We start from the raw sequence: 13,059 nt of genomic DNA, 5'->3' as shown, positions 1-13,059 counted from the left end.
TGTGGTTATCCAGTTTTCCCAATACCATTTGTTGAAGAAACTATCCTTTCTTCATTGAGTGTCCTTGGCTCTCTTGTCAAGTGTCAACTGACTGTACATACAGGGGATTATTTCCAGGCTCACTATTCTGTTTCATTGTTCTATGTTTCTATTTTTACACCAATACCACAATGTTTTAATTACTATAGCTTTGTAATATAGTTTGAAATCAGGAAGTGTGATGCTTCTGGCTTTGTTCTCAGGATTGCTTTAGCTATTTGAGGTCTTTTGTGATTCCATACAAATTTTAGGATTTCTTTTCTATTTCTGTAAAAAAAAGCCATTGGAATTTTGATAGGGATTGCATTAAATCTATAGATGGTTTTGGGTAGTATGGAAATTTTAACAATATTCATTGTTCCAACCCACGAACATGGGATATCTCAATTTGTTTATGTCTCCTTTAATTTCTTTCTTCAAAGTCTTATAGTTTTCATTGTACAGATCTTTCACTTCCTTGGTTAAATTTATTCCTAAGTATTTTATTGTTTTTGATGCTATTGTAAATGGATACCATAAAACTCCTTGAAGGAAACATAGAGAGGAAACTCCTTGACATGGGTCTTGGCAACGACTTTTTTGACATGACACTAACAGCACAAGCAACAAAAGCAAATATCAACAAGTGAGGCTACATCAAACTAAAAAGCTTCTGTACAGCAAAAGAAACAATCAACAAAATGAAATTGTAACCTACAGAATGGGAGAAAATATTTGCAGACTATATAAAGAGATAAAGGGTTAATATTCAAAACATATAGAGGACTCATACAACTCAAAAACAACAACAACAAAAACAATTTAAAAATGAGCAGAGGAATTAAATAGACTTTTTTTCCCAAAGAAGACATCTAAATGGCCAACAGGTACATGAAAAGATACTCAACATCACTAATCATTGGGAAATGCAAATCAAAACCACAATGAGATATCATCTCACACCTGTTAGAATGTCTGTCATCAAGAAGATACAAAAATCCTTAACAAATATCAGAAAATTAAATCCAATTGCAAAGGAAGAAATATAATTGTCCCTTCCTGTAGGCGACATGATTGTCTACATAGAAAATCCCAAGGAATCTACAAAAAACTCCTAGAATACATGAGTTCAGCAAGGTCAGGGAATACAAAATCAACACATAAAAATCAGTCACACTTCTATATACTAACAATGAACATATGAAACCTAAAATTAAAAATGCAATATGATTTACAATCACTCCAAAGAAAATGAAATAATTAGGCATATACAGTCCTCGAGGCGTCGGTGCTGTGGTATTGGAATCTTGCTGATTGTCGGCCTGTGCGCGCGTGCGCGGACATGGCCTCAAACGACTATACTCAACAAGCAACCCAAAGTTATGGGGCCTACCCGACCCAGCCTGGGCAGGGCTATTCCCAGCAGAGCAATCAGCCCTATGGACAGCAGAGTTACAGTGGCTACGGCCAGTCACCGGATGCTTCAGGCTATGGCCAGAGCAGCTATGGTAGTTCTTACGGACAGACCCAGAACAGCTATGGCACACAGTCAACTCCCCAGGGATATGGCTCAACTGGTGGCTATGGCAGTAGCCAAAGTTCTCAGTCGTCTTACGGGCAGCAGTCCTCATACCCTGGCTATGGCCAGCAGCCAACTCCTAGCAGCGCCTCGGGAAGTTACGGTAGCAGTTCTCAGGGCAGCAGCTATGGGCAGCCCCAGAGTGGGGGCTATGGCCAGCAGTCTGGCTATGGTGGACAGCAGCAAAGCTATGGACAGCAGCAAAGCTATAATCCCCCTCAGGGCTATGGGCAGCAGAACCAGTACAACAGCAGCAGTGGAGGTGGAGGGGGTGGTGGAGGTAACTATGGCCAAGATCAGCCCTCCATGAGTAGTAGTGGTGGCGGCGGTTATGGCAATCAGGACCAGAGTGGTGGCGGCTACGGGGGAGGCCAGCAGGACCGTGGGGGCCGTGGCCGGGGCGGTGGTGGTGGTTACAGCCGCAGCAGTGGTGGCTATGAACCCAGAGGTCGTGGAGGCGGCCGTGGAGGCAGAGGCGGCATGGGCGGAAGTGACCGTGGTGGCTTCAATAAATTTGGTGGCCCTCGGGACCAAGGATCACGTCATGACTCTGAACAGGATAATTCAGACAACAACACCATCTTCGTGCAAGGCCTGGGCGAGAATGTTACAATTGAGTCTGTAGCTGATTACTTCAAGCAGATTGGTATCATTAAGACAAATAAGAAAACAGGACAGCCCATGATTAATCTGTACACAGACAGGGAAACAGGCAAACTGAAGGGAGAGGCAACAGTGTCATTTGATGACCCACCTTCTGCTAAAGCAGCTATTGATTGGTTTGATGGTAAAGAATTCTCTGGGAATCCTATCAAGGTCTCATTTGCTACTCGGCGAGCAGACTTCAATCGGGGTGGTGGCAATGGTCGTGGAGGCCGAGGGCGAGGAGGACCCATGGGCCGTGGAGGCTATGGAGGTGGTGGCAGTGGTGGTGGGGGCCGAGGAGGATTCCCCAGCGGTGGCGGTGGCGGTGGAGGACAGCAGCGAGCAGGGGACTGGAAGTGTCCTAATCCTACGTGTGAGAACATGAACTTCTCTTGGAGGAATGAATGCAACCAGTGTAAGGCCCCTAAACCAGATGGCCCAGGAGGGGGACCAGGAGGCTCTCATATGGGGGGTAACTATGGAGACGATCGTCGTGGTGGCAGAGGAGGCTATGATCGGGGCGGCTACCGAGGCCGAGGCGGGGACCGTGGGGGCTTCCGAGGGGGCCGGGGTGGTGGGGACAGAGGTGGCTTTGGCCCTGGCAAGATGGACTCCAGGGGTGAGCACAGACAGGACCGCAGGGAGAGGCCGTATTAGCCTGGCTCCTGAAGTTCTGGAGCGGCTTTCTCCTGTACCCAGTGTTACCCTCATTATTTTGTAACCTTCCAACTCCTGATCACCCACGGGTTTTTTGTGTCGGACTATGTAATTGTAACCATATCTCTGGTTCCCATTAAAAACCATCATTTTAAAAAAAAAAAAAAAAAAAAAAAAAAAAAAAAAAAAAAAAAAATAATTAGGCATATAGTTAACAAAATATGTACAGAATCTTTATGCTGAAAAATTTTAAATGTTGAAGAAAGAAATCAAAGAACTAAAGAAAACGAATAACATGCTGTGTTCATGGACTGGGAAACTAAACATAGTAAAGGCAGCAATTGTCCCCAGACTGATCGATAGGTTTAATGAAATTCCTATCAAAATTCCAGCAAGGTCTATTAATTATGGAGAGAAGCTTACTGAAAATTTATCAGACATTCAGATGAGGTTTTAAGCCCATAATAAAAGTTTTAGGACTTCCCTGGTGGCTCAGCAGTGCAGGAATCCACCTGCCAATGCAGGGGACACAGGTTCGAGCCCTGGTCCAGGAAAATCCCACATGCAGTGGAGCAACTAAGCCCGTGCGCCACATTACTGAGCCTGAGCTCTAGAGCCCATGAGCCACAGCTACTGAGCCTGCATGCCACAACTACTGAAGCCCGCATGCCTAGAGCATGTGCTCCCCAACAAGAGAAGCCACCGCAATGAGAAGCCCACACACCACAACGAAGAGTAGCCCCCACTCACCACTAGAGAAAGCCCGCACACAGCAACAAAGTCCCAATGCAGCCAAAAATAAAAATTAAATTAAAAAAAAAGTTTTAGTTAGGTTCTACAAATGACTGAGCCTGTACAGAAAATGACTAGTATATTACCTATTTCCCAAACTTTCCTGTTCCTAATCCATCAGCTCTCCCTCTCCAACAAAGCTCCACAGCCTCATCTCCTAGTACAGCCCCAATCAAGCATGAGATACCTTCAGTCACTCACCAGTTATCATCAGCAAGGTTAATAGGATACACTTCATGTTGATGCCTGAATCTTGTCCTGAGGATAAGGTTGTAGTGGAAACTAACAGGCACAAAGCAGGGATAGAAGGTATATCCTGCTTGGGGATTCTGAACAGCAGGAGAAAGTGCAGGTGAGAGAACTGGGGATGAGGATTCTACAAGTCTGTAATTTAGAGACTTCTCCTTCCAGTATTGATCCTTAGAAACAAAATCTGAGTAAAAGAATGGCAAGTTGAGCAACAGTAGAGAGGCACATGCATTAGTTCAAGTGAGACAAGATTATGGCCTGGACTGGGGTGAGAGCAGTGAGAATGGAAAGATATGGATGGCTTTAAGAGACTTTGGGAAGTAGGATGGACTTTGGGATTGAGTGGTCAGAAAAAATTTTTTAAAGTGGAAGGTAGAATTGTCTTCTAAAATAAGGAAAACAAGTAGCAGAATGAATTTGAAAGGCTGGAGGAGTAAGGAGTTTACTTTTGACATGCTCAATTTCAGGAGCTGAGAGGAGACACAAACAATGGCTTCCAGGAGGCAGTTGTATATGTGGGACCAGAGCTCTGGGCTAGAGATACCAATGTGAAGCTCATCAACAGGTAGCAGCATCCCCAGTGCCAAGGCCTCCAGAAAATCTGCTTTTCTGTTCTTAGTCCTCACATCCTCGAACAAGCCTCAAACTCCCTTCCTGGTCCAGAATCTTTCCAAAAGATCTAGGAAAACAACCTGAAAGTAAAGTATATCTCTTTCCCAAATTTTTACCTGTTTTAACTAATCCCACCCCCACCATAACTCGATCCTGTCTAGGAACCTCAAATATATTTCATAAACCAGCCCTACTCCCAATGTAGCTCTGTGTTCATTGTGAGGTTCAAGAAAGTACGTGTCATGTTAATTTCTCATTCCACACTTCAGGGAATTTGTGTGAGGGACTGTATAGCTTTCCCAGATCCACGAATGCTGGTTAATGAGCTGAAGCCTGGAGGATGTGGTTGAAAAGTGGTGGGTATCCCGTAGTAAGATGCAGATTGTACTTCTAGTCTTTCCAGCCATGTGTGATTTGAGAAAATCATTTAAATTCTCTGTTTCGGGTCTTTCACCTACAGGTCAGGAAAAAAGAAAAAATGATACCAGCCCCACCCCTGTCTCGTCTTTCCAGGGTTGCTGTGACACTGAAATGAGATTATGAGTTTAAGAAACTTTCAGGGGCTAGAATGATACAAAGCATAATTAATTTTACATCTCAGACTAACCTGATATAAAATCACCACTAACAATGTCTGTAAAGAACTTAGCTCAGTGCCTGGGATGCAGTAAGTGCTCAGTGAACGTTAACTATTAGCATCCCTGCTCTTTGTGTTCCCAACTAGCCAGGGACGACAGTGGCAGTCTGTTATTGGCTGAGAAATCTTTTCATTAGGCAAAAAACACTTAGAGGTACTGCCTTCTGAATTGTCACCAGCCATTCAGTAGATCCTAGATCTAATGTAACCTAGAATGTAAGTCATTCTCCAACTGTCAAAACAACCACTCAATGAATGCTTTCCATTTCCACATTTCCATAGCTCAAAGGTGCTGATCGCAACAGCCAGACCAAGCTGGTGATGATGGCTGAGTGATGTAATAGTGACCACTGGGAAAGATGAAGTTAGTGTAATAAAGATGGGAGGGGCTGAAGGAAAGGATAAGTAACTGTTAGGGAGTTCAGAGCAAACCTGAGCACACTGTCTTCATGAACTAAGGTGGAGAATCCTGTCCCCCACAGCCCTGGCCTGAAAAACTCCATGGGGAGATAAGTCCTAAGCCTGGAGCTCCCTTTCCCACGGACAGTTTAACTACTTTTAGGCAGATGGGCTTTTAGGGACAGCAAATAGAGGGACCTGGATGCAGAAGTCTAGGAACTAGGCTTCCTTGTCCTTCCCTAAGAGACCCCAATAGAGGCACAGTCCCCCAACTTCCCTGGAGCAGAAGGGCCTCCATCTGCCTATCTGGAGCCCTCTTCCTCCTTCCTGTCTATGCCCAGAGCTGCTTTTCAATCCCACTGCGTGCCCCCATGCCTAACCATACCCACTGACTCTCCTAGGTGTTCCTGAGGAAGATACTGAGCTGAGAGCTCCATTTCTGCTGGTCTTCCGCACCTCACAAGGAAAGAGTTAGACGGCTATGAAATTTATCTTCTGTTTGAGTGTCCTTGCTGGTATGTATCCATGACTTTCTACTCTGTCCTATAAGGCACAGATTAATATAGGATGGAGTGAGGCAGAGGCAGGATGTGTGGAAGGTGCAAAAGAAGAGTCAAGAAAAACTGTCAGAAGCATAATTAGGGGTCTCCCCTCTCAGACTCCAAAGGCTCTCGGGACAGGCTGAGCCCCCAGTGCTAAGCTATGGGGTAGGTTATGGTGTACACCTGCCTCAGAGAATGCTCAACAGTGAGTGTTCCACCCTGGTTATTCCAAAATGTGGGCTTCATCACACAGTGGGCAAGCCTAGTGTAGTCACAAGGACAGAGTACTCATTTTGACATCTGATATGCACCCTTTTTCAAAAGCTTAGAGACTCAGAATGCAGGGAATGGAGAACATGGGAGCAAAAGATCAAATGCTAGGGCCCTATGTCCTACACTTCCTGACTACCATGAAGTTCTTCTGATGGCAGAATTTGCTGGTGAGGCCTTTCCCACCACACCCTGACTTGCCTAGGTTGCATCACAAATCAGCTGTGTGAGCTTGGACAAGTTAATTAATCTATCTGTGCTTCAGTTTCTACAGTCAAAATGGGGATATTACTACCTACACTATAGAGTCATTGTGAAGATTAAATAAATCCATGTAAAGCACTTAGAACAAGAGGTCAATGTCTCTTGTCCTTAATAATACTCCACCCTTTTTTCCTTGGGGTTTCTAACTGTGTGACCACACAGAGAAGGGAGTGGTGAGGTACAAGACTGGGCTTGGGGAGGATTAACATAAGAGAACCAAGGGCAGCTGAGACAAGAACAATATTTCTGATACTAGAATCAGCCTTCCTCCTCTTTATTCTCTAGTTTTTGTTTGTTTGTTTGTTTGTTTTGTTTTGTTTTTTTGCTGTACGCGGGCCTCTCACTGTTGTGGCCTCTCCCGTTGTGGAGCACAGGCTCCGGACGCACAGGCTCAGCGGTCATGGCTCACGGGCCCAGCCGCTCCGTGGCATGTGGGATCTTCCTGGACCAGGGCACGAATCCGCGTCCCCTGCTTCGGCAGGCGTACTCTCAACCACTGTGCCACCAGGGAAGCCCTCTAGTTTTTTTTTTAATAACATAATTCATTTATAAAAGCACTGCATGTTCATACTAGAAAATTTGGAAATATTAAAAAGCAGAAAAAATAAACATCATTCATAATCCCACCTCAGTCAACACATGCTAATGCATTGTCTGAATCTACTCCCAGGCTTTATTTATTTTTAATGGTTTATTTTTGTTTCTTTACTTGTTTTTAGACAATTAGATTACTGGATTAATGTACATTTTTATTTTTTAACTTAAAGGTTATCAATATTTCCTTTGCTGTTTAATATTCTTTACAAATACAATTTTAATATATATGACGTTCCATTTGTTCATATACTTTTGTATTTCAATGTCCAACATTACTGCACTGGACACTCATATTTCAACCATTTAGCTACTATAAATAGTGTTAAAATGAGCACATTTATTAATAATCTTTGTCTACATCTGATTATTTCTTTAGAATCAAGAATTCTTGGCTTTGGAAATATTAGGTCAAAGGTGACGAACCATTTACAATTTTTGATGCCCATTTCTAAATCACTTTTCAAGAAAATAGAATAAATTCCCATTCCTATAAGCACTAAATGAGAGTCTCTCTCATTGTACTTTCTTATAGTGAATATTACCAATATTAAACAAAAATGATTAGTATAAATATTAGATGAAACACTATGTCATTTTGATTTACATTTTGATTCGAAAAAAATGTCAAACATTTTCACATTTCCTGGCCAACTGATTACTTCTTTAAAATCATCCATATTTCTATTCAACTAGGAAGTTGTTGATTGTCTTATTCGTTCTAAGAACATCTTATATATGCTTCTCAGGGACAATTTTCCCCGCTCAATCATCCGTGCAGAAAGAAGACCATGCCCCCTATTTGGTATACCTCAAGTCTCACTTCAACCCTTGTGTGGGTGTCCTCATCAAAAGCAGCTGGGTGCTGGCGCCTGCTCACTGCTACCTACCGTGAGTGCTGGGCATCCTTACCCACTACAACAGCTACTACTCATTCTGCGTCGGTGGTTCTCAAGTACAGGCAGCTTCCCCTCCAGGGTATTTACATTTGGCAAAGGCAGACATCTCTGGCTGTCACAATGGGATGAGGGATCGGGGGAGGCTGTGCTAAGGACGCCTACCCAGCAAACAGAGGCCAGGGCAGGGATGCGGCTAAACACCTTACTGCGCACAGAGCAGCCCCACCGCAGAGCAGTACCCAGCCCCAGACGTCAGCAGTGCTGCTCTTGAGGAGCCCCGTTCTACGTACTATGCCTCCTCAGTCTCCCTTCGGTTTTTAAAGTTTTCTACTGGCAATAGGAATGTGTTTTGTCAGTTAAGGGACCAGCAGGTAACTGATGGTACACTCAAATTTGATTAAGTTGAGGAGAGTTCATAAAAAGAACTAATGACAAAGATATGGTCTCATTATAGGGAAAACACAGGGAACAGTTCAGTCCCCCCGCGTTTAGTATTAGAAAGGTGCAGTTACTACCCCTAGACCTAAAGCAGCGGGGGAGAGAATGTTTACAAGGGGAGAGGGGGAAAGAAAGAGAGAGAGAGACAGAGAGAGACAGAGAGAGAGAGCGCTGTGCACAGGGACTGCCTGATAGGGGCTGTAACCATTGGTCAAGAGACAGCCAACAGCCACGCCCTGTGGCAACCTTACAGGAAGAAAGATGGGAGGATAAATACTCCAACCTCTCCCTTCTCCCTCCCCTTACTTTCTGGTGCTTCTTATTGGCCAAATACCAATCAAACGCTAGAGGACCAGAAAGCCCACTGACTTAATCCACATATATCACCTTCCAAAGTACAGAGCAGGATGAAAGAGTTGTGAGTAGATCTGATGAAGCAAACAGGAGATACCCAACACTCAAGTCACCTCATTCTCTTACCTCCACCAGAATGGAAATAACCCAATCTGATAGGCTGGAGCTGGAAAGGAGGGAAAATAGTATTTCTATGCCATGCATCCTTTTCTTCTCCACTACATTAAGGACACTACATAAAAAAACATAGTGGTTAAAGGCTCCACCACTCAACTGTGTGACATGGGTGAATACTCTTATGTGCCTCCGTTCATTACTTCATCTGTAAAATGGGGATTCAAAATAGAATCCACCTCACAGATTTGTTGTGAGTGGTAAATGACGTAATCCAGAATCCAGATACAGCCCTTGGCAAAGTATCTGGCACACTATAACATTCAACATCAGCTTAGATGATGATGACGATGATGATGATGATTACTTCCAACCATTTATCCCTCCAGAAACCTGAAAGTGATGCTGGGAAATCTCAGGATCAGAATCAGAGATGGGACAGAGCAGATAATTGACCCTATCCAGATTGTCCGCTACTGGAACTACAGTCATAGTTCCCCCCAGGATGACCTCATGCTCATTAGGCTGGCTAAGCCCGCCATCCTCAACCATAAAGTCCAGCCCATTCCCCTCGCCACCAGCACCGTCAAGCCAGGCACCATCTGTATGCTTTCAGGCTTGGACTGGAGCCAAGACAACAGCGGTGAGTGCACCTCCCACAGAAAACCAGGGTCATCAGTTATCCCTGAAGAGGAGCACCCATGTCTGTATAGCTGAGAAGGGAGTAGAATGGATGGAGACCAAAGGGAGATACTATATGAGTGGTCTGACAAAAAGAGACCCTCCCAGAAGTCCAAAGCTCCTCTCTTCCCAGGGTGACTAACGCTCCACTGCTTCTTCAGAGCTTTGGCAGAGGGGGCCACCAGGCCACCTGACTCTGCACAGAGGCCACGCCATTCCTGATTGTCAGAGGTACAATTCACGTTAAAGAGTCTGTGCTCCCCTCTCCCATACTGGCTCACTTAACATGTGGAGGACACCTGAGAACTTGAGTCAGGTCACCTCTTATGCCTCCAAGAACAGACACAGAGAAGAAAGAAAACTCTGCTTTTTAAAGGGACATAAAGGCTATTTCAAAATCCTCAAGTTTAACTCTCCTAACCATGCACAAAATCATGTCTTCCCTTTGTCTCATTATTTTCTTCAGACACACACAAAACACCAGTTGAAATAGAAGGTGGTAATTGGAGCACTAAATAACAATTGTGAAAAAAAAAATTGTGAACAGGAAGGTTTCCTTTATTCCTGTCTTCCCTCAGGCAGACACCCTGATTTAAGGCAGAACCTGGAGGCCCCCATGATGTCTGATGCAGACTGCCAGAAAACCGAACAAGGAAAAAGCCACAGAAACTCCATATGCGTTAAATTTGTGGAAGTGCTCAGTCGAATTTTTGGGGTAATCTTTTCTCTCTATTCAACTTTCACTTACTTGTATTATATATGTCCAGTTAACTATTTAATCGTGATATTTAAAAAATTGAAAGCCCACAGCTTCATAATTTTTTGAAAATTTGATAAGGCTGCAGCAAAGCCCCCCATTACCTTCAGTAAAGGGCCCTCCTTAGAGATGTCTGTATTCATTAAAGGGGCATCACGCAGTATCTAGAGTTAATAACACTTTGCTAGGTTTTTATTCTCATAGATGCAACTATGAAACGGGCATTGCTTTTAAAAAATTAACTGAAACTTTTCACAAATTGAAACTGGCTTCACCAGTTCAAACAAATGGAGTTTGACTCATTTTACATGTGAGTTCTAGCAAGGTTTTTCTCTGACTTTCTCAATGTCACACAAGATTAGTTACGACAAAGCTAGATAAATGACTCAAGCTTCCAGTCTCCCAACTCATTGCTCTTTTCCTGATGCAGCATGCTACCTCTAGACAGGGCGCATCCACATCGCGGACGAGAGGGCTCCTATAGGGAGAAGATCTGACCATGTCTGTCTCTCTCCCTCTCTCTGCATGATCCCTTGTAGGAGGTGGCCGTTGCTACTGTCATCTGCAAAGGCAAGCTACAGGGGATCGAGGTCGGACACTTCAGGGAAGGGGATGTGGGCATCTACACCAATGTTCAGAAATATATCACCTGGATTGAGAACGTCACTAAAGACAAATAAGACCATACTACTCCCTCTGCATCCCAGTGGCTCTGCCATTGACAATACTAACCGCAACTTTCCCCAAATTCAAAATAAAACATCCAAATAGAAATATCTGGATGTATCACACCAGTATCCTATGTTTTCTTATTTGTGTCTCTGTCCACATCCCATAATGATCTGAAGAACCAAGAACAAAACATGAAATAAGCACTTTCTACACTGTACTGGGTTATATCCATTATCTCATTTAATGCTTATAACAAGCCTTTGAGGTTATCGTTTATTCCTACTTTACAAATAAGAAAATTGAGACTAATATAGATTACTTAACATTATTATAGCTGGTAAATATCAGAACCTGAAATGGAACCCCAAAATGTCAGATTTTCAGCCCTGCGCTCTTAGCCTCGAAATTATAGGCAAGTCCATAGCATCACAACAGACGCTGGCTTCTGTTTTCCTGCTACCTCTCTTAACATTCAAAGGGCTTGAAGCTCTCAATTGTGTCTCAGATCTTGGGTACTGAAATAAACTCTCCCAAAAATGCAGCAGGCTGAAGGGAGAGAGCTAGTGGATGGGTAGGAGGTTGAAAAGAAATGTCAGGACAGTGACAACAATCACAAGTCAAGTCCAAAGGGAGGCCTGGCAGCTCCAGAGCAAGATGAAGAAGTCATTTAGATCCAAGGAGAACACAGTATCAGGGCAGCAGCAGAGCTTAAGAGGTAGAGATAGCTGAGAGGAGGTGAAAGAAGGGCAGAAATTGGGTTTGGCCTCAGACCATGGGATTAACAAGGTCAAGAAAGCAGGTACCAGTCCTCTGGTTGAGAACTTGGTAAAACATCTCTCCAGGTATCCCAGATCGGGAAGTGATAGAGGAATTCAGGATACCCAAGAGATTTGGTCATATAGGACAAGGAAGGTTAAAGTAATGTCCCAGCAGATGAAGATTCAGGAAACAACCCCACACTATCCTTGAGTAATACTTTCTATTCCCAAGGTTTAAAATACAATCTATACTTTAATGACGTCTGTGTCAGGCAGAATAATGCCCCCCAAAAATGTCCACACCCTAATCTTCAGAACCCATGAATATGTTACTTTACATGGAAAATGCAGCTTTGCAGATGTGATTATGCTTATGGACGTTGAGATTATCCTGGATTATTTGGGTGGGACCAATGTAATCACATGGGCCCTTAAAAGTGGAAGAGGAAGGCAGAATATTTGGCCAGAGAGACGTGACAACAGAAGAGATTCAAAGCATGAGACGGACCTACCCCCCACTGCAGGCTTTGAAGATGGAAAAAGGGAGCTACAAGGCAAGGAACATGAGCGGTCTCTAGAAACTGGAAATGACCCTCAGCCACCAAGTAGCAAAGAAATGGGGACCTTAGTCCTACAATCCTTGACAACTTGATTTTAACCCAGTGAAATCTGTCAAATTTCTGACCTACTACTAGTACTGTAAGATAATAAATTTGTATGGATTTAAGTAATACATTTTATTGATTTAAGGTGTTCACGGTAATTTGTTACAGCAGCCATAGAAAACGAATACAACTTTTAAATCCACAACCCCTAAAAGAACTGCTTTTTATAATGGGATTTAAAAACCTTCAATGGTTCCTGATTGCCCTGAGAATATCTAAACTTATTAGAATGGCATCCAAGCCTCCTTGATACTTCCCACCAACCTCATCCCACTCCCAAAATAGAATTTCTAATACTGTCTTGCCACTTGGCATTGCTTCCTGACCCTGTGAAGTGTAGATCAGGTTAAAAAGAATGTCAGAGGAAAACATTTAAAAAAAAGCCCAACGCCCTCTTTCCTTTTAAGGTAGCAACCCGGTCAAGGCACAAGCTTAACAAACTTAGATCCATTTAAAAAAAAAT

The 13,059-nt window shown here is 43.5% G+C and overlaps 2 protein-coding genes across 2 annotated transcripts; both read left to right on the top strand.

Moving 5' to 3' along the window:
* Positions 1–1,296: 1,296 nt before the first annotated feature.
* LOC117313626 (RNA-binding protein FUS) lies at positions 1,297–3,098 on the top strand. The gene has a single exon (XM_033863382.2). It carries the CDS (start codon positions 1,361–1,363, stop codon positions 2,897–2,899), a length of 1,539 nt encoding a protein of 512 aa, XP_033719273.1. The 5' UTR covers positions 1,297–1,360; the 3' UTR covers positions 2,900–3,098.
* Positions 3,099–5,629: 2,531 nt separating this feature from the next.
* PRSS37 (serine protease 37) lies at positions 5,630–11,290 on the top strand. The gene is made up of 6 exons (XM_033862732.2): positions 5,630–5,648; positions 5,990–6,103; positions 8,008–8,149; positions 9,453–9,706; positions 10,323–10,459; positions 11,041–11,290. Exons 2-6 carry the CDS (start codon positions 6,070–6,072, stop codon positions 11,179–11,181), a joined length of 708 nt encoding a protein of 235 aa, XP_033718623.1. The 5' UTR covers positions 5,630–5,648; positions 5,990–6,069; the 3' UTR covers positions 11,182–11,290.
* The last annotated feature ends 1,769 nt before the right edge of the window (positions 11,291–13,059 follow it).

This window comes from Tursiops truncatus, chromosome 9, assembly GCF_011762595.2.
Source record: "Tursiops truncatus isolate mTurTru1 chromosome 9, mTurTru1.mat.Y, whole genome shotgun sequence".
NCBI lineage: Eukaryota > Metazoa > Chordata > Mammalia > Artiodactyla > Delphinidae > Tursiops > Tursiops truncatus.
Note: the sequence above shows the minus strand (reverse complement) of the source record. Positions and strands in the feature narration are given on the sequence as shown.